The sequence below is a fragment of the Thamnophis sirtalis genome, unplaced genomic scaffold (assembly GCF_051295495.1).
Source record: "Thamnophis sirtalis isolate CommonGarterSnake01/CBP01778 unplaced genomic scaffold, rThaSir2_p1.2 scaffold_2, whole genome shotgun sequence".
Taxonomy (NCBI): domain Eukaryota; kingdom Metazoa; phylum Chordata; class Lepidosauria; order Squamata; family Natricidae; genus Thamnophis; species Thamnophis sirtalis.
The window spans coordinates 78,180,796-78,202,305 of NW_028261382.1; the positions used below are offsets into that span (position 1 = coordinate 78,180,796).

The following is a 21,510-nucleotide window of genomic DNA, read 5'->3' on the forward strand; positions in this document are numbered from 1 at the left end:
TGGACTGGGGAGGAAATGGAGATTTTACAGTAACCTTCCCCTGGAGTTGGGTGGGAATGGAGATTTTACAGTATCCTTCCCCTGGACTGGGGAGGAAATGGAGATTTTACAGTATCCTTCCCCTGGAGTGGGGAGGGAATGGAGATTTTACAGTATCCTTCCTCTGGAGAGGGGAGGGAATGGAAATTTAGCAGTATTCTTCCCCTGGAGTGGGATGGGAATGGAGATTTGACAGTATCCTTCCCCTGGAGTGGGGAGGGAATGGAAATTTAGCAGTATCCTTCCCCTGGAGTGGGATGGGAATGGAGATTTGACAGTATCCTTCCCCTGGAGTGGGGTGGGAATGGAGATTTAGCAGTATCTTTCCTCTGGAGTCGGATGGGAATGGAGATTTTACAGTATCCTTCCCCTGGAGTTGAGTGGGAATGGGCATTTTGCATTATCCTTCCCCTTGGGTGGGGTGTGAATGGAGATTTCCCTGGAGTGGGGTGGGAATGGAGATTTTACAGTAACCATCCCCTGGAGTGGAGTGGGAATGGAGATTTCCCTGGAGTGGGGAGGGAATGGGGATTTTGTAGTATCCTTCCCCTGCCAAACCTACCTAGCCACGCCCACCAAGCCACACCCACAGAACTGGTAGTAAAAAAATGTGAACCCCACCACTGCCCCATACATTTACTAAAGCAAGGGTTGTCATCAAAATGTCAAGATGGTTACAATCACAATGGTTGGGAGTTGTCCCCTTGATTTTTGGAATCCCTTCAAGGACTCTCATGTAAAATGTGTCCTAAGACATTTATTTTTTTTATTCTTACAAGATATCGTAGGATGGTTTGCTGTAATGAATGGGGAAGAGGTCTATCATGGGAAAATCTTGGTGTAATTGATGTATTACTTAATATTGACAGGAAGGAAATATGTGTTGGTGGCACGGACAGAAAAGAGATGGATAAGGCAGGGCAGGTGAACAGCTTACTGCAGGGATGTCAAACTCAATTTCATTGAGGGCCACATCAGAGTTGTTTGACTTTGGGGGGTTGGGTGGGGCATGGCCAGGATGGATGTGGCCAGCTCGACATCACTTGTGTTGGGGGCGCCTATGGTCGCCGGAGCGCTCTGCCAACGAAAATGGAGCACGCAGCCCTCCATACCTCCATTTTTGCTGGCAGAAGCAACGCGGACTGGTCCTTCGCTGTTCCCAGGGGGGTGGGCACTGCGGGCCAGATCTAAGCACCCACTGAGCCAGATCCGCCCCGCGGCCTTGAGTTTGACACCTCTGGTTTAATGTGTTTCAAAAGAAATTCACATTCTCGTGTTTTTTTTTTTTAAACCAAGATGGAAGTTACGATGGTTTCACCTCCCCCCCCACACAAAAATCAAATATCACCCGTGTTCTTGGTAATGTCAGCAGGCTGAAGAAAGGTCACCTCCCACCAGTGGCATAGAGTCCGATGTTTGAACGTCCGCGAGACAAACGACCAAGGCTGAAAGAGAAGTCCTCCAAAAAGGTAACTCTTGAGCAACAAACCCCCTTGCGAGTTGCCTGTCAGGTGCCTCTTGGGACGCTGCGGTGGACCAAAAGGGTGGCGGTGAGAGTTTGCCAGGGTTGACGTACGTGGGGGGGGAAGCAAAGTCGTACAGCTAGTGCAAAACTTTCCTTCTCTTGGAATGGTGTGAAATTTTGAGTCTGCCGCTGCGGTCTCCTCCTGCTGAACGTTGCGAAGTAGGTTTGTAGTAACACCCTTCAAAAATAATTTACAGAGCTAACATGAAACGTTCATGGTTGGTTGCTTGATAACTTCAGTTTTCGGAGCAGTGGTTAGGGAAATCATGGGAAAAGCCCCTCCTTTTTTTTCTTTTTTTTTCTTTTCTTCCTTTATATTAAACAGAGGGCCTACAGTTAAAACACCTGATTGTTCCAAAGTCCACTGAAGTTTTCTTTCTGGTCTGGTTCATAGTAAGAGTTGGCTGTGAGAAGGAGAAAAAAAGTGAAGAGTCAAATAGTACAGTCCACTCGGATAGCTATGGGCAAAAGGTGAAAAACTACAGGTGTTCCTCAACCTACTGTAGGAAGTTAGCACCCACCCCTCTCCTAGAAAAATGAAATATCCTGGGAAAAGGCAGAATATTATATTTACCTGGATAAGAAATGGAGAAACATGCTTTTAGGTAGGAAACAGACTCACTCTTAAGAGCCCCCATCTTTCTCAATGGGCCATTAAAACGCTTCTACATAATAAATATCTCCCCCTTCAGCTCCAGGGTGATGGGATTAAGGCATGATAGTATTAGCCCTTTACCCATCTCACCACAGGGCACCTGGGAAGAAGCAATGCTGAACCAAACTTGGACTCAAGACACCTTACAGAGTTGCCTCTGCATGGCCCCATGGGAGTCTGACAACCAATCAGAATACAAGGTCAAAGGCCAGAGAAGGCATAAAACCAGTGACTTTCAGCATCTCTGCCCCTTTCTCTTCTTCACCCAACATCTGGAAGCATCTGATCCCCCTTTTCTGTTCAGGAGCTCAAACCATGTGATCCTGTCCACCATTAAACCACCTTTCCAAGCAGCCTCCAAGTTTCCATTCCTTTTCCCCACTTGGAACTGAACCCAGAAGGACATTTCTTCCAACACTACAACCACAGTTGGGGACAGAATTTCCATTGGAGTCATGCCCGATTTTTATGACCTTTTTTGCCCTTGACGTTAAACAAATAAATGCAGTTGTTAAGTGAAACAAGCAGGGGAATGTCCAGATAATGCTGATTTTTAACTTTGCTTTTCAAAACAGATGAATTTCCTAGCTGGCATTTGAGACTTTTTGATACATGATGGGGTTCCTGGAAATTTATCCCAAAAACCCCCAAACCCTTGCAGGATTCCAGGATGACCTTTTAAATGGAAGTTTCAGAAACCAATGAACCAACTCTAATCTGATCACAAAATTGTCATAGTTTAACAAATGAACAATTAAATGAATGGGATGTTTAAGTAAAAATTTTAAAAAAATCTTTTTCTTACACTGTTTTGATACAAGCGATTCTATTATTGTAGAGGACTACAGAGACGGCTTGAAAGAAGGAGCATGAGGGCAATTTTATAAACAACACCAGCATAGCCTTGAGAAAGGTGGGGTGAGAAAGAAACTCTAGACTGCTCTGTCTTGATTCTCTTTGGTACAAGAGAGACAGAGACAAAGATAGACAGAGACAGACAGAGAGAGACAGACACATACACACATACACACATACACAGAAACTGAGAAGCAGATAAACATGGAGAAACAGAGAGACAGAGAAAGACAGAGAGAGAGAGAGAGAGAAAGACACAGAGAGAGAGACTGAGAAGCAGATAAACATGGAGAAACAGAGAGACAGAAAGAGAGAGAGAGAGAGAAAGACAGAGAGACAGAGAGAGAGAGAGACTGAGAAGCAGATAAACATGGAGAAACAGAGAGAGAGAGGCAGAGAGAGAGAAAAAGAGGCACACAAACTGAGAGATGGATATACCACATACAGAGAGAGAGACACTCAGAGAGAGGCAGAGAGAGAGACATAGAGAGAGAAAGAGAGAGAGAGAGAGAGAAAGAAACACACACTGAGAAGCAGATAAACACACACACATAGAGAGATAGAGACGCAGAGAGAGAGAGAGACGCAGAGAGAGAGAGGCAGAGAGACAGAGAAAGAGAGAGAGAGAGAGAGAGAGAGAGAGAAAGAAACACTGAGAAGCAGATAAACAGAGAGGGAGAGAGAGAGAGAGACGCAGAGAGAGAGAAAAAGAGGTACACAAACTGAGAGACGGATATACCACACACAGGAAGAGAGAGAGAGAGAGACACGCAGAGAGAGACACACACACAGAGACACACAGAAAGACACACATTCACACAGAGAGAGGCAGAAAGGGAGGAGAAAGTTTGTCAGGCTTTCAAGATCCTACAACTGTCGAGTTTTGATAGGGTTACTACGGTCTGTTTCCTGATCTTGAAGAGCTGAGAACTATTTCATGGATACAAAGCTTATCTCTGCAAGTACTTGTTTAAAAAGAATAAAAGTAAAGTAAAAGCCAAACTTACCTATATGGCAGTTAAACACCCACACACGTAGTGACCCGTACCTGACTTTACAAAGCATAACGTTGTTGGAGTAATCAGACTCTGCCACTTCAAAGTTGGGATTAACAATGATCTGGATAAAGATAACAGGAATGTTAGTGTGATTTAATCGGAGATACGTATAATGGTGATTTGGTGTGTGTAAGAAAAGTTACTTTGATCATGCAGTTGAAGCCCCATCTCTTTTTACACCTCACACCTGAAAAGGGGAGACTTTGATTACCTATCGCTAGCAAACAATTTTCTAGCACAAGCTGATGCAGTCATTGTATTTACTGGAGCTGAAATAGCCCAAGACAGTGGTTCTCACCTTTATTTTTGCCTTTCATAATAATCTTAATAATAATAATCTTAACAACAACAACATGAGATAATAATAAAAATGAGAAGGTGAAGTTTTTGTGGGACTTTTGAATACAAACGGATCGTCATTTGGAGCACAATATGTCAGATATCACAGTTGTAGAGGGCTGAAGTGTACAGTTTATTGATGTCGCTGTTCCAAGAGATGCCAGAGTTGAAGAAAAAGAACTAGAAAAAATGAAATATCGCGACCTGGCCATCGAAACTACACGGCTATGGATGAAGCATGTCACAGTGATACCCATTGTCATTGGGGCACTTGGCACCATGTCCAAGAATTTTACAAGATACATCCACAAATTGCAGCTTCCTGCAATAACACCAGCAGAACTGCAAAAAACTACACTACTTGGAACATCTTATATTTTAAGAAGGTCCTTGGTTGATACCTAGGATGCTGTCAGCAAGCCGTATCAACTATTAGCACCAGTCACTGGTATTTGCAATGCATTTTTGAATGTTCAGTTGGCTGAGATTCATGTTTAATGAATAAAGTATATAATAATAATATCTATATTAAAAAGGCTGTAGGTATGTACTGTATATATGTTGCAGCATAACTCTGGAGTGCTTCAAGCAATTTGAACCAAACTTGGTATACAGATGACTTATCCTCTGGAAACAAATATTTTGTGTGTGTGTGTGTGTGTGTGTGTGTGTGTGTGTGCGTGTGTGTGTGTGTGTATTCCAGCATAACTCTGGAGCGCCTCGAGGTGATATTCTGCCGGTTCTTACCGGTTCAGGCAAACAGGTAGCAGCGGCGGCGGCTGGAGACTCTGCTCACCTGCCTCAACATAATGCGCGACCTTCTGCTCACATTTGTGAGCTGGTAGCAAAGGTAAGTGAATCCCACCACTGACTAGGAGGCAAATCAATGTGACTGACACAGTTACTGTATTCTGAGGATATACTTCCAAGCATATTAAGGTACAGGTAGGCCTCAATTTACAACCACAGTTCAGCCCAAAATTTCTGTTGTTAAGTGAGTTTTGCCCCATTTTGCCACCTTTCTTGCCGTAGTTGTTAAGTGAATCACTGCAGCTGATTAGTAACCCAGATGTTAAGTGAATAGCAACAGCACTTAGAGTTATATACAATGCTTTTACAGCCCTCTCTAAGTGGTTTAGAGTCAACCTCTTGCCCTCAACAATCTGGGTCCTCCTTTTACCCACCTCAGAAGGATGGAAGGCTAAATCAACCTTGAGCCTGGTGAGATTCGAACTGCCAAACTGCAGGCAACTGGCAGGCAGCAGAAGTAGCCTGCAATACTGTACTCTCACCACTGCACCACCATGGCTCTGAAATCTGGCTTCCTCATTGACTTTGCTTGTCAGAAAGTTGCAAAAGGGGACCATGTGACTCCGGGATGCTGCAACCGTCAAAAGTATGAATCAGTTGCCTGAATTTTGATTGCACGATCATGACAGTGCTGCAACTGTGAAAAATGACCACATGTCACTTTTTTTCAGTGCTGCTGTAAATGTGAACGGTCATGAAATGAACTGTTGTAAGTCGAGGACTACCTGTAGTCAACTGGCTGGCAAAGAGAGAGGCTGGGTTACTTATATCCTGCAAACATGGCCTAGGGCAGGGGTCGGCAACCTGCGGCTCTGGAGCCACATGTGGCTCTTTCATCCTTCTGCTGTGGCTCCCTTTTGCAGGTCCGCTCCACAATTGATAGGGCTTTCGATTAGGACAGGTAGAGGAAAAAGGACGCCACGCTAGGAGAAGACTCTATGGTGGGAGAACCAGACTTCTGGTCAGCAGAGGAAAAAGGATGCCGTGCTAGGAGGAGACTCTATGGTGGGAGAACCAGACTTCCAGTTGGCTCCAGAATTGAATGGGGCTTCCTATTAGGACCTTTCTGGCTCTTTGAGTGTTTATGGTTGCTGACCCCTGGCCTAGGGTTACCGTTCACGGGCAGAATCATAGCTTACCCGGAAGATGTAGTCTCCTTGTTTAAGATCAGTAACGTCAATCCACTGGCAATCAATATCATGCCGATACACATCATAGCATCCGACGGAGATCCCTTGCTCTCCAAAGTTTGCACAGTTATACTGCTTCTGCATTCCTAAGAAGGAAGTCAGTGCAAAGATATGGTAGTATCAATGTTTTGGTTGGTCTTTTAACTAAACAACAATAAGAGATATGAGCTATGGATAATGCTTTAGATGAGCATACTGACAGGAACATAGGCTTTGCAGCTGGAAACCCACTTCTGTGCAAGGATCAATGGTCCCCATTTTTAAAATTATGGGACGTTTCAGGTTAACAGAGTTGGGAGGGACCTTGTAGGTCATCTAGTCCAACCCTCTGTCCAAGCAAGAGTCCCTACACCATTTCTGACAGATGGCAGTCCAGTCTTTTCTTGAAAGCTCCCAGGGATGAAGCTCCCACAACTTCTGAAGGCAACTTCTGTTCCATGGGTTGATTGCTCTCACTGTCAGAAAATTCCTCCTTATTTCCAGGTTGAATCTCTCCTGGATCAGTTTCCATCCATTGTGCCTTGTCTGGCCTTCAGGTGCTTTGAAAATAGCTTGACCCACTCTTCTCTGTGGCAGCCCCTCAAATATTGGAAGACTGCTATCATGTCTCCCTGGTCCTTCTCTTCACTAGACTAGCCATGCCTAGTTCCTGCAACCGTTTATCGTATGTTTTAGTCTCCAGTCCCCTGATAAAACCCCTAAAAGTTGCCTGTCATGTCTTTTTTTATTTCCTGAAGGATGAAGCGTATCATGTAAGTAGCCCAAAGGTGCTTCTTCAAAAAGGCAACAGGACTTTTTTGGCTTTTGAAGAATGAGCTGAAGAAGCTTCTTGGATGAGAAGAAAACATTTTCAAATGAATCCCCCTCCCAAGAAAAACCAGTTGCTTTTTTTGGGGGGGGATAGCACCTTTGGAACAATCATAACCCAGATAATTGAGAATCTACCTAGACATAGCAAGCAATTAAATATCCTGTTTAATGGTATCACCAAGAAGGGGTTACACAATGGCAGTTGACTTGGGGGGAGACGTTGTGATGGCGAACCTTTTTCACCTCGGGAGCCAAAAGCACTCATGTGTGAGCTATCACACACGCTAACGTGCCCACCCCCATAATTTAATGCCCCCTGTGCCATGCCCCCTGTGCATGCATGAGTGTAACGCCCCCTGCTGCCCTGAGCATGCACGCACGGCTTTCTTGGACCCTGGGGAGGGTAAAATCAGCCTTCTTCCACCCCCCGGAGGCCTTCCGGAGGCTGGAAACGGCCTGCTTTCTGACTTCCGGTGGGCCTAGTAGGTTCGTTTTTTGCCTTCCCCAGACTACAGAGGCTTTCTAGGAGCCTGGGGAGGGCGAAAAACAGCCCAACACACAAACCAGAAGTTCGGAAACAGACTTCTGGGTTGCCCATTGGGCCGTTTTTCTCCCTTCGGAGGGCAAAAAACAGCCCAAAGCGCAAACTGGAAGTTCGTTCCTGAATTTGCAGGAAACGGCCAAAAATCAAGGCTGACAGGGCAATGCTTCACGTTCCCTAGGAAATGACTCCGCGTGCCACCTGTGCCATAGGTTCGCCATCACGGCCTTAGATTTTCCTCACTTCAATGGAGATATACTAAATCAGATTAGCCCACCATCCTGATTTAACATAAAGCACTTTCCTATATCCTCAGCAGAGATGGGTTGCTCCCAGTTCGGTCCAATTCAGTCAGAGTGGTAGTGGCATTCAGGCCTGGGTTGCAGAACTGGCAGAGACCCAGGCCTGCCACTCCCCTGAACCAGTTTCCTCACCAGTTCCCTGATGGCCGCCATTTTGTTTTTTAGTGACTGCGCCAGAGGTTGGTTCCTATCGGTTCGGACCGGCTCGGCAGAGTAGGTAGTAACTTGGTCAGCCACGTCCCCGAACCAGTTCTCTCAATGATGCTGTATGTTCCTCCATCTTGTTTCCAATTTTTTTTACTACTGCACATGCCTGAAGCGTGTCCCCGAGTGAACCAGCAGTAACAGAAGCCGGAACCCACCCCTGGGCTGTGCATGCGCAGTTCACTGTAAATTGTTCTGTGCATGCACAAAGAACAATTTACATTGAATAGCGCATGCGCGTGGGTTGCAAACCGGTAGCGGTCCATAGAAATGAGTGGCTAGAAGTAATATTTTCTTCAGTCTGAAGGGGAATGTATCATCTTTAAAGATTTATTCCCAGGAATGTCCTGGACTCTCAAGAGCGTTCTTCAACCAGATTTATGGATAGGTTAAACAAAGTATGGTGGAAAGTTGGTTCTCCATTTGATTTTAATAGCAATAGCCATAGTACTCAAAATTATATACCGCTTCACAGTGCTTTTTACAGCCCTCTCTAAACGGTTACACAGTCAGCCTATTGCCCCCAACAATCTGGCTCCTCATTTTACCCACTTTGGAAGGATAGAAGGCTGAGTCAACCTTGAGCCTGGTGAGATTTGGACTGCCAAATTGCAGTCAGCAGAAGTAGCCTGCAGTACTGCACTCTAACTACTGTACCACTGTGGTTCATAATGGTCACGGAGACTCAGCCTTCAACATACAGTATTTTCTATGCTGATGTTATGATGGAAAACAGCTGGGCAGTGGAGGGATTCAATTTTTTTTACTATCAGTTCTGTGGGAGTGACTTGGTGGGTGTCCGGTGACTTAGTGGGCATGGCGTGGTGGGCATGGCAGGGGAAGGATGCTGCAAAATCCACATTCCCTCCCAATCAGCTGGGACTCGGGAGGCAGAGAATAGGTGGGGGCGGGGCCAGCCAGAGGTGGTATTTATCGGTTCTCCGAACTACTCAAAATTTCTGCTACTGGTTCTCCAGAACTGGTCAGAAGCTGCTGAATCCCACCTCTGCATCTGGGGATTAAGGAGTGCTAATCACTGCCATAATTATCAATGCACTGAAATAAGGTTGGAAACACATGTACCGTCTAGGCAGTCAGTGTCCTCCAGGCAAAAGCTGGCTTTGTGGCCTTCGGCAACTTGTGTCCAGTTGCTATCCAACAGATCGTAGTGGGCAAAGACTTCCATGCTGTGGTAATGCCTGTGAAAGCCAGAAAGAAAGCAAATTGCTGAAGGTTGTCAACAAAGCTTTGATGTGTAAACTCAGCATTGATTATGTTAACTGGTTGGATAATGAAACGTCTGCAAGAAAACTACCAAGCTCAGAGAGCACCAACCCCCCCCCACCAAAAACCCTGAGTTACAACTATTGTTTTCTATCGATAAACTCAGCTCTCTGGGGTTTAGTTAGGAAGTCATGGTTAAGGCTGGTGAATCTAGACATTATCTTTATAGAATCAAAGCATATCCGATTGTTGTTGGTTTGAGACATACCAGAATGACAATTTATCATGACTGTGGTATCTCCCCTACCATCTATGTATACAGGGAATTAATTTTTTTGCTAAAATACTATATTAGCCTATCTGGAAGCCTTAGCCACTGCTCATCCAAATTTACTACTGGTTAACCCAGGGGTTGTCAACTTAAACATTCAAAGAGCCACAAAGGTCCTAACTGGAAGCCTCCCGTTCAATTCTGAAGCCAACCGTTCAATTCTGAAGCCATCATAGAGTCTCCTCCAGTGTGACATCCTTTTTCCTCTATCTGTCCTAACCAAAAGCCCTATCAATTGTGGAGCTGACCGGCAACAGGGAGCTGCAGCAGAGGGATGAAAGAGCCACATGTGGCTCCAGAGCCACAGCTTGCTGACTCCTGGGTTAACCATAAATGCTTTTCATTCAGGTGAAAACACCTCCCAAATGTGACTATTTACTGGATGAATTCCAGCTTGGTGAGTCTAGAAGAAGGAAATAAATACCATATGGAACACAGTTTTGGGGGAATCCTTTTATTTTGTCCCAAGCAATAATATAATTGAATTCATGTGATTTTATAGTCTCAAGTCCATTCCTGTCAACCTCTAGCTGTCTTCAAAAACTGAGAGAATTATGCCTTAGAACAGTGTTTCTTAACTGTGGCAACTTTAATATGTGTGGACCTCAATTCCCAAAATGCTGGTTGGGGAACTCTAGGAGTTGAAATCCACATATATTGAAGTTGCCACATTGAGAAATGCTGCCTCATGAGATTCTTTGGCCTAATGGGCAAGATGATACAGAGCACGGGTGTCAAACTCGCCATGTCATGTTGCCATCACATGATGTTTCGCGATGTTTTTCCCATTCGCGGAGCTGGGGTGGGCCTGCATGTGACGCATCTGGGCAGCAGGCTGCCAGTTTAACACCCCTGATATAGAGAATGGGTCAAGAACCTTAATATATGGAAGATACAGCTCTTGGGCGAGGGGGGGCAGATGTCGTGACGATATGATGTGCTATCTTGGAGCTCCAAGATCGCCATCGATATCTCTGCCGCTGGACAGTCCTTTTGGATCTAAACCATCCCATAGAGATCGTGATAGAGAAGGGCACATCCTGTTGATCTCAGGGACATTGCAAATTCCCTGATTGATCCAGTAGAAGCTCTTTCTTTCGGTGACAGAGAAGCAGCCATTGAAGCTGCTGAAGTTGGGACAGCTCCAGAATGGAAGGAAAGCAGGAGAGAAAGTGTGTTGAATTGGTGAGATAAATTTTGTTATTAGAGAAGAGATCACCCAAAAAAACCAAGATACAGCTCTTTAAAAGCAGGAACATAGGTCTTTTAAATTAAAGGAGTGGTTTGGTGACCTGAGATGGAGCTCTTGCCTCACAATCAGGAAGCTGTGGGTCTGATCCTGGGTACAATGAGAATATATCTGCTGAACAAAACTCCGTATTGGTGACAGGAAAAGCATCCAGCCATTAAACACACTGCTAGCTCCATTCAATTGCCCAGACTCCACTGCACAAGGAATTAGGCAGTTGTTAAAAGATGATGATAGGTTTTTTAAATGAATGCTCGATGGAATTGATAAAAGCCAATAAATCTAGTCTCAGTTTCCACAAAAGTGGAAAAAGTGCCTGCTAAAGTTGCAATTGTCTTGCTCAGAAATGTATTTTTCTTGAAGCTCAATTCATAATTTGGGAATAAACTTAACCCAGCAGTGCTCCACAACACCCTAGATCAAACTAAACAATGAACTCACTTCCAGGGAGATAATCCAGCTGCAGGTACAGTACTCGGTGGGAGGCCTAATTCAAAGATTTAGTTAAGCTTTAAAAGTTTATATAGCTTGAGGGTTGATGACTTGAAGAGCCATCTGCTCCTATTTATCCTGCCTGGCCTTCTTTTCATCGACATAGATTTTAGCAGATGGTTACAAAGGGACCCCCATCTCTTTAAAGTGATGTTCATTGCAACCTGTTTCCCCCCCTCATCTGATACTTGAATGTTTGAAATAGGACTTCAGCTAAATGTGGGACTCTAGAACTGAGCTATGGTTCCTTGCCCAAAACAAAACTATTGTGTGACTATCAATAGGTATTCCTAGTCATTCAGGATATAATTGTCCCAAAGGTGTTTTCTCAAAAGGCCACCGGACTTTCTTTGTTTTTTCTTTGATCCTGAGGGTACAGATAAACCCACAAGTGGCCTCAACAACTCTCAGAAAGAATGCTAATGACCAGATGACTGCAAGGAATATAAATCCTTCCATCCTCCACCACTCAGTCAGAACTGACAAAGATTCTTGGATGAGAAGTGAAACGTCTTCAAGGAAAAAGAAAGTCCAGTTGCCTTTGAAAAAGCACCTTTAGGGCATAAAAAAGGTAAAGGTTCCCCTCGCACATATGTGCTAGTTGTTCCCGGCTCTAGTGGACGGTGCTCATCTCTATTTCAAAGCGGAAGAGCCAGCTCTGTCCAAAGACGTCTCCGTGGTCATGTGGCTAGCATGACTAAATACCAAAGGTGCACGGAACGCTCTTACCTTCCCAACAAAGGCGGTTCCTATTTTTCTACTTGCCTTTTTACATGCTTTCAAACTGTCAGGTTGGCAGAAGCTGGGACAAGTAGCGGAAGCTCAATCCGTTACACGGTGCTAGGGATTTGAACCTTTCTGATCGACAGGTTCAGCATCTTAGCCCCTGAGCCACCATGTCCCATATTGTATGAATATTTGATCCTTTTTGATCAACATGGAATTTATGCTTGCATGGGTGGGTTCATAGGCATCAGGTACATTGTAATCAGCTTTTCTGTCAAATATTGAAAGAGATTCTGGCATCTTGGATGAGGTTTTAATTTTGAATTTGTGCAACAGCCACGATGAATGCCCAGAGAATGTGAACGGCACACTTGCGTGTGCAAAAAACAAGCGTAGAATCAGAAAACAAGCTCATCCTGGTATAAGTTGTGGGAAACTAAGGAACTGCAAGGCAGAGTTAGTTAGCTGATTTGCACCTGAGAAAATAAACCACCAAGGACACTGAACACCTGGAATTCAGTATGGGGAGGTGAGACATTGATCTGTTTATTCTACTTGCATGTGGGGGAAAGCATTCAGATTGCAGTAGAATGCACTCGTGGGCTTGTTGAGTATGACTTTGAACCAATGGCCAACGGTATTTTAATTCAACCTAAGAACTCTTTTTTTTTCCTTGCAGGTCTGTGTTGGTGGTCCTGCATGAGTTGTGTCAACCTTCAGTGGCTTTCCCTTTTTTCCTCCTTCCCATTCTACAAAAGCGAAGATAGAAAGCAAGACTTGCCTGTGGCATTCGTGCCAGATCCAAGCGTGGCGGCCCGTTTTGGGACGGAAGTCAGCCTGCCCGTTATTATGGATCTGGGAGGAGAAGCGGAAGAGTCTCCTGTAACCTGAGGTCACCGAGGTATTGACCGCAGAGGAGGCCAGGCAATTCTCCTCCATGGCGCACTGTAGCACATGCATGGGCCGATCCTCCAGATAGGACGTTTGTTCTACTTCCTTGGCGTTGAGGACGAGATCAGCCGCAGCTGCAGACATGAATAGAGAATAAGGACTTTGCTTTTATTATTTCCGCTGGAGGATTTATAGGCTGCCTTGAAATATGGAAGGTTTCCCAAGAAAACATTTCAAGACTGGTGTGCATCCTAAGATAGGGTTAAGACTCCTATCAGAGTTGCTTCTATTTATGGAAGTTGATGCCTAATGCTATGGCAGAGAGATGTGATATGGACCACTAGTGGGATTCAATTTTTTTTTACTACCAGTTCCATTGGCGTGGCTTGGTAGGCATGGCTTGGTGGGCGTGGCAGGAGAAGGATACTGTAAAATCTCCATTCCCTCCCGATCAGCTGGGACTTGGGAGGCAGAGAATAGATGGGGGTGGGGCCAGTTAGAGGTTATATTTACTGGTTCTCCGAACTATTTAAAATTTCTCCTACCGGTTCTTCAGAACTGGTCAGAACTTGCTGAATACCACCTCTGATATGCACACATTATTATCGGAGGAAGACACCAGCAAAGTGTTTTTATATTATTATCAAGATATCTATCTGGATTTAGCCACTGTGGCGCAGTGGTTAGAGTGCATTACTGTAGGCTACGTCTGCTGATGGCTGCCTGCAGTATGGCAGTTCAAATCCCACCAGGCTCAAGGTTGACTCAGCCTTCCATCCTTCCAAGGTGGGTAAAATGAGGACCCAGATTGTTAAGGGCAAGAGGCTGACTCTGTAAATGGCTTAGAGAGGGCTATAAAGCACTTTGAAGCAATATACCATGTTTCCCCAAAAGTAAGACAGGGTCTTATTTTCTTTTGACCCCCGAAATAAGCAATTAGCCTTAATTTCAGGGAGGTCTTATTATGTTTGAGGTGCAGGAGGTGGCGAACAGGGTCACCTCATGGCTGCTGCTGTGTTGCAATATTTTTTGGGGAGGGCTTATTTTAGCGCATGCACTCAAAAGCCCGATTGGGCTTATTATCCAGGGAGGTCTTATTTTCAGGAAAATAGGGTATAAGTCTAAGTGCTATTGCTTTTGTGTCCTTGTGACATCAGGAGAGAAGCTCAGCTTAAGGAAGTCTTTACGTTAATTCAGATCGCAGTAGAATACATTTGCTGGGGCAAATAGCAGCACTTGGCTCACTTTGGCTGAGCAGAGAAAGCTTGAGAGGTTAGATCTTGTTAGAACTAGAATGGGAAAGCTATGATCCCATCTGGAAAATTGAAGCTGTAAAGTAGGCAATGGTAGATCTTTTCCATTAAGTAAACCACATGGACACAGGACAGCCAGGGATTAGAAACGTGAAGCATTTTTGAGTTTACAATCAGATTTCTCCCTGAAATACTGAACATAGAACATGGAATTACAGGGCTAGAAAAGACCTCAGAGGCCTTCTAATCCAGCCCCCTGCTCAAGGCAAGAGAACTCATACCATCCCCGTCAAATCCAGTCTATTTTTGAAAAGTTCCAGTGATGGAGAACCCACAACTCCAGGAGAAAAGCTATTCCATGGATTAATCGTTCATTATTGACCAATTAACTGAAGATTCTTTACTTGAACATAATTGATTGGTTTCAAAACAGATTTGTTATGCTCACTACGTCACAATAACCAAGGTTATGTAGCATTCACCCTCGTTAAACCCAACAAATCGCTAAAAACATGAACACGCTTGACTGCGGTTTAGATAAACTGGGCTCTAGATGTGAGCTAAGGAAGCCGAAGTGCTTACTTTCTGTGCAGGAAACACCAGCTGAATGGCGTCCGCCTCCCTTGGGGCAGGAGACTTTGGCATCATGAGGGCAGTGTAACAAAGACATTTCCACCCCGGAGCATTTCATCCCACTCATGACCACGTTGTCTGCATCACTGCTTCCATACCAATACCAGGTCTCCTAGTGAGAAATACCAAAGAAAGGAAGGTGATTAAGTATCGATGCTTTGCAGTATTGATGGGCTGGCTGCTAAAGCAAGGTCATGGCACACACTTGAAAGTAAATCAGGAAGACTGGAATTGCGGGGTGGGGTTGGGATGTCTGTCAGGCAAGAACAAAGAATGCTGATCAACAGGAAATATGCATGTGTAAAGCCTATAGCAATTATGGGTAGTTAGAAAGTTGACAAAAATAACAAGGATTAGACAACTTGCAGACCTCAGCCAAGAGATGGTCTGCAGCAAATGAAATGTCTATTAGATAACTCCTGGAGCATTCATTAGGCTTAGGAATGGGACAGCTATAGACCAATAGAACAAATTGTAGAATTATTGCTAAAATGTTTATTAGAGGATATTTCTTATTATTTCACCTTGTTCTGTCTTCTCCTTTAGTGAAATAGCAATAGCAGTTAGACTTATATACCGCTTCATAGGGCTTTCAGCCCTCTCTAAGCAGTTTACAGAGTCAGCATATTGCCCACACAGTCTGGGTCCTCATTTCACCCACCTCGGAAGGATGGAAGGCTGAGTCAACCTTGAGCCGGTGAGATTTGAACCGAGGAACTGCAGCTAGCAGTCAGCTGAAGTGGCTTGCAGTACTGCACTCTAACCACTGCGCCACCTCGGCTCTCAATGTATAAAGCTTCCTTAATCTTTTGTTCTGGGTACTTGGCCTTTCGACCAGGAGCCCTCTTCCTTAGAGTACTCCAATAAAAAGCCATCAGAAAACCTGCACCTCATGTCTACCGTCCATCATTGCCTTCGACACCAGGCTCAGGCCTGAATTGGGAACAATAGTATGTCTTAAATCATTTGTCAGGTTCCGAAGGGTTAAGGAAAACAACCAAACACAGAGACGGTTTGAAAATGCCGTTTATCTTCCTCCAGCACGAACTGGCCAACAAAGCACTAAGGCAATGAATAAATGGTCAGAGCTGACAGCCGGTGGTCCCCTCCACCTTTTATACTTTATTTGATATTTAGGCTAAATGCTCACACACCCATCACCTCGTCACCCAGAGTGAAAACCACCTGGCAATCAGTTATGGGTTGTTCTCAGTCAGTTATCAGTTATGGAGAGTTCTCAGCTGGATTGCATGTGGAGGAGGCAGATCCCCAGCTGGTGAGCACAATTCCTGGCAGCTTCCACTGCTTACCCGCCAGAGCTGACACCACATTTCGCACTTCAGTAACCACTGGAATGGCTGAATTTTAGTTTTGTTTTGCTCAGCCTGGGGGCCTAATGACCAGCTCATTGCACAGTCTTCTTATTTTTTCAGTATCAAACTCATCACGTCATGTTGCCACCACATGACGTTTTGTGAGGTTTCCCCCCTTCACGGAGCTGGGATGGGCGTGGCCTGCGTGTGACTCATCCGCCCACAGGCCACCAGTTTGACACCTCTTGCTTAGGAGAATTCCTGATTTAAAGGCCAGGATTCAAAAATTCAAATTCAGGTTTCCTGTCTACTCTGGAGCAGGCCATCCTTTCCTTCTTTTATTGAGGAAGAGTCTTTAGTGATGTGACCAAAAGAAGGTGAAATGATCCGAAGTAAAACAAATGCAAGTAATGTAAAGCAACATATGAGACGTAATAAAACAAGGGAAATTGAAGCAAATGGTCCAGCACAGTTGAGTTTGTCCAGACAACCCTCTAAAGTTAAAGCTAAGCCTCAAACCTTGTAATACTTAGCCCTAACGGTGGAACAGAACTTGGCAATCTTCCTGGAAATCTTCAATAAAAGGTCTGAAAGTATAAGGCGAACAATTTATAGGTTCTGGCCAAACAACACAGCCAGGAAGAAATGGATATATGAAAGCTGCATACCAAGAATCATAAAGAAGCAGCAGCGTAAAAATGTGAACCACTAATTCAGTAGCCCATTCTGGACATGTATGACAGCACTCACAATATGGAATATTGTCAAAACCTTCCCTACAACTGGCAGGTTTTTTAAAACATTAATAAGGTATCCCAGCAATTGTAGTGGTTGACTGACAACTGATAAAATGTCCAGGAGATGATTTTGTAAACAGCTGCTCCATTATCAGAGGAAAAATCGGCTTCCTTGTCTGTTGGAAAGAAGCATCTTAGATAGAAAGACAGAAAATGCCCTAATGCAGGGGTGTCAAACTCAAGGCCTGTGGGCTGGATCCAGCCCATGGGGTGCTTAGATCTGGCCCACAGGGCCGGTCTGGAGACAGCAAAGGACCAGCCCGAGATGCCTCTGCCACAGAAAATGGAGCTGGGAAGGGCTGTGTGTGCAAAACAAACTAAAAACAAAAGGAAAGGAGAAATTTCCCCTTTTGCATTTGAGCATGCAATAAGGGACAGGAAAGGAGAAAGGGAAAGAGGAAAGGCAAAGAAAAATAAGGAAAAAGGGGAAGAGAGCAAGGAAGGAAAATAAGGAAAGAGGGGAAGGAAGAATGAAGAGGGAAAGAAAGAAGGAAGGAAAGAAGGAAGGAAAGTAGGAAGGAAGGAAGGAAGGAAGGAAGATTATAATGAAAGGGAGGGAGGGTCTCAGGGAAGTCCTGCCTTAGCACTTGACCAACACAGGTATCCCCGACATGAGTCCTGTGTCACACCCACCATGGCCACACCCTGGCCCTCTGAGGTCAAACACAACTCTGATGCGGCCCGCAATGAAATCCAGTTTGACATCCCTGCCCTAATGCATGGGGAATAAACTCATTCTAAATTGAGAATAGCATGGTTGCTGGCATTCTTGCAACTTTGTCCCTTTCGTTTCAATAAATCTTGTTAAAGAAGTCTTTGTGCGCATATGACCTAAAATGATTGGCTGAGTCCGATCCTAACTACAATGGAGAAGCAAAGCAGAATGGCTTTTGACCAAGGTAGACTCTGCTTCTTAGTGAACATTTTATGAGAAAAGCGATGTTCAGAATCCAAACCAGGGTTTAGCTGTTCTAGAAAGTTATACTATGTTCCCTAAGATTCCAGCTGGTTAGTGCAATATTTTAATCAGGGCACAAAAAAGTTTTGGTAGAGGGATGCGCTTGGCTTTTGAGGCTTAGCATAAATAATATGATTACTGTATTCTTATGCCAATAATTTGACCGATTGAGAATGACTACTTAGCCAAGTTCTGCACTGTTTTTTAAACTTCAAATTATCAATGATATCATCAACGACTGGATAGGAAGGCAACATGACTTTTGATCCATCTTTGCAATAACATTTGGAAGTCAGGAAGCATTTCTGATTGGCTAAAGAACCATAAAATTTGGTTTAATAGAACTGAAAATTGTTCCTAGTAGAGATTGTAAATTCCTTCCCTGTCTTGCTGATGTATTTACGATACACACTTTATGCAAGATTCAACCCAATTTAAAAGACTTCCAGGACTGAAAAAGGACCAATCTACTTTTTCAGAAATGGAACTCCCTCCCTTTCAATGGTGGTTCCATCACAAGTCTTCTAATAGCTCCTTAAGCTCCCTGCCTTTAGGTCTAATCAATAGAACAATTAATGATTGGGAGTGACAGATGATTGCCTATTCCAAACCAGCTTTGCTAGTAAAATTGCTAAGGGTTCCAGATGGTAGAACTCCTAATGCCTGTGAGTCCCTTGGACTGCACGACAATCAAACCGGTCAGTCCTAGAGGAGATCAACCCTGACTGCTCTTTAGAAGGCCAGACTCAAATACTTTGGCCACCTAATGAGAAGGAAGGACTCACTGGAGAAGAGCCTCATGCTGGGAACGATGGAGGGCAAAAGAAGAAGAGGACAACAGAGAAGGAGGTGGCTGGATGGAGTTATCGAAGCAGTAGGCATGAACTTCAATGGACTCCAGAGGATGGTAGAGGACAGGAAGGCCTGGAGGAATGTTGTCCATGGGTCGGACATGACTTTGCAACTAACAACAACAACAACCAGATGATGGTACACAGGAAAATGAGATGACAAACACTGCAGTCCTTATCCTACTTCTACATGCTCCTGGCTTTGCATCTAGGGCATGACAGATGCAATCTGCAGACCTGGTCCACCTTTACTTCTTGCTTGGTGTTGAAGGCCCACCCAACATATAGTCAAAATTCAAGGGAAGTTTTGGAGAAGCCTTCAAGCAATACACACCATCTTGCAGCTTGCATATTTTTGACCTAACAGGAAGCAACTCTTTAGACCTTGCATCACCAGATTACCTATTTCTCTGCCAATCTCTCCCCTCCCCTCTCTAAATCCATCCACACTGGCTTGTAATGAGAATGAATTAACCGAATTATGAGTCAATTAGAATGGCATTTTCCTGAGCTCCCAGAGCAACTGAGGCCTGGCCTCTTTCCCGGAAAATACATAACTGCTCAATAATCAGCAAATCAAACTGCTTGGAAATCCCCACCCCCACCCCCACCCCCTCCTCCTGAGTCATGCAAGAACCAAGGATCTGGTCTACTGCGAGTGAATGCCTTTTCCATCAGCAGTTGCCCTGTCCTGAGCATAGGACTGACCAGCTTGGTATCTGCATGTTAGGATCTTTCACCATCTTCTTTTAATGACCCCATAATCTCTTGCGGGGTGGAGTCTGGGCAACTGAATGGAGGTGAGTGTTTACTGGCCGGTTGCTCTTCCTGTTGCCAATGCAGAGTTATATTCAGCAGATAAATTCTCATCATGTCCCAAGAGAGAAATATCTGCCTCTACCTAGGATCAAACTCACAGCCTCTTGATTGTGAGGCGAGAGCTCCACCTCTAGGCCACCGCAACAGTGGTGGGTTCCTACCGGTTCGAACCGGTAGTGACTTGGTGGCCTGGGTCGCTGGAACCGGGAGCGACTCAGGCCTGCCACGTCCCCAAACTGGTTCTCCAGGCAGCAACTATGGCATCACCATCTTCTTTTTTACTTCTGCGCATGCGCAGAGCAATTTTTTATTGCTCTGTGCATGTGTGCGCATTAAGTGCGTGGTGCTTCCATGAGCGAACCGGCAGTAGAGACTGCTGGAACCCACCACTGCACTGCCCCACTCTTGGTAGGATCTTTCATGCTAGAGGATCATTCCAACATTGAACCTGTCAAGTTGACCTTAAATTTGGAGAAGCATATTTACTCTGAACTAGCTATGGGTAAGGACCTTTTGGAGACTCGATTGGCTCCATCACAAACTCTGGAAAATCATACAGGTGATGATCGGTGAAAATCAGTGCAGAGAATCACTCTTAGTATCATCATTTCTCTCGGCAGTCTCTTGACAAATTAATTTATTGCAAAGTGCATTGATTTGAGATTGGCTGGCGTGTGTTATGTCCAAGCTCCAATTCTCAGTGCGGTCGAGTTCCATGATCAATCTATCTGCTTAATCTGTTTTGAGACAGAATTTTTGCCATGATCGTATTGTTACCCACCTAAATAATCCCTTGCTAGATTTCTGCATCTGGAAGTAAGTTCGAACCCCTGCTCCATGACCATGCTGGACTTTTAACCCCATAGTTAATGAGCTTTTCTCTTGGAAATAAAGTGGAGAATGAAGATGCCTGCTTTGGAAGATGCGGTGAAGATCAAGAATCTAGTCACACAGCACATCTTGGAAATGGTTCAGTGGTGGTAGTGGTGGTGGAATCCTGAATGTTATTATTCATTTATTTATTCTGCACATGATTGTAGCCAGGAGACTACAATGCTAATGCAGAGTAGTAATTTAGCTGCCTAAAACTACTAGCCCTGTTTGCTTCATGCTCATACACTATCCAAGGTGAGTCACAGCTGACCAGCTAGCTCCACATTAGAAAGAAAGACAAGCAGCTTTCCTGCAGCATCATGCAGGGCCTTCTCCCTCTCCTAAAGTCACCTGTTGCACCTGGGAAGGTCCAGTGCCAGGAGGATTTTAACTGCAGGAAGTGCCGGCTTATCCCCCACCAAAGTGGTATGGTACCTATTTATCTACTTGCATGTAGCATGCTTTCAAATTGCTAGGTGGAAAGAAGCTGAAGCAGTGACGGAAGCTCACCCTGCCATGCAGTGTGTTGTGGCCCGCCAGTGGCCAGCAGAGCTGGCGGCAGATTCAGACAGTGAGGAGGTTGGGGAGGAACATGGGCAAGTCTTGGAGAAGGCTCTAATGAGGGCACTGAGTTGGAGGCAGAGAGGGGGCCAGAGCTGTATGCCAGCTATTAGCTGCCTTCAGGGTCACACATCATTGAGGCAGACAAACAGCTGGAGCTGTTCCCAGTGTGCACATGCGCAGAGCTGCCAGATGAAGGGAACAGCTAAAG

The 21,510-nt window shown here is 44.8% G+C and overlaps 1 protein-coding gene across 2 annotated transcripts in view; it reads right to left on the reverse strand.

Annotated features, from left to right (window-relative positions):
- Nucleotides 1-385: 385 nt before the first annotated feature.
- Nucleotides 386-21,510, reverse strand: part of LOXL2 (lysyl oxidase like 2) — a 99,852-nt gene continuing 78,727 nt past the window's right edge. The window contains exons 9-14 of one of the 2 annotated variants that reach the window (XM_087706179.1): nt 15,077-15,239; nt 13,132-13,375; nt 9,412-9,527; nt 6,421-6,557; nt 4,082-4,193; nt 386-1,968 (exon numbers count right to left, since the gene is read on the reverse strand). In XM_087706179.1, the coding sequence (XP_087562305.1) occupies nt 1,901-1,968; nt 4,082-4,193; nt 6,421-6,557; nt 9,412-9,527; nt 13,132-13,375; nt 15,077-15,239 (840 nt within the window). In that variant the 3' untranslated portion in view covers nt 386-1,900. The remainder of the gene's footprint in view (nt 1,969-4,081; nt 4,194-6,420; nt 6,558-9,411; nt 9,528-13,131; nt 13,376-15,076; nt 15,240-21,510) is intronic. The other variant, XR_015695558.1, reaches the window with a different exon arrangement.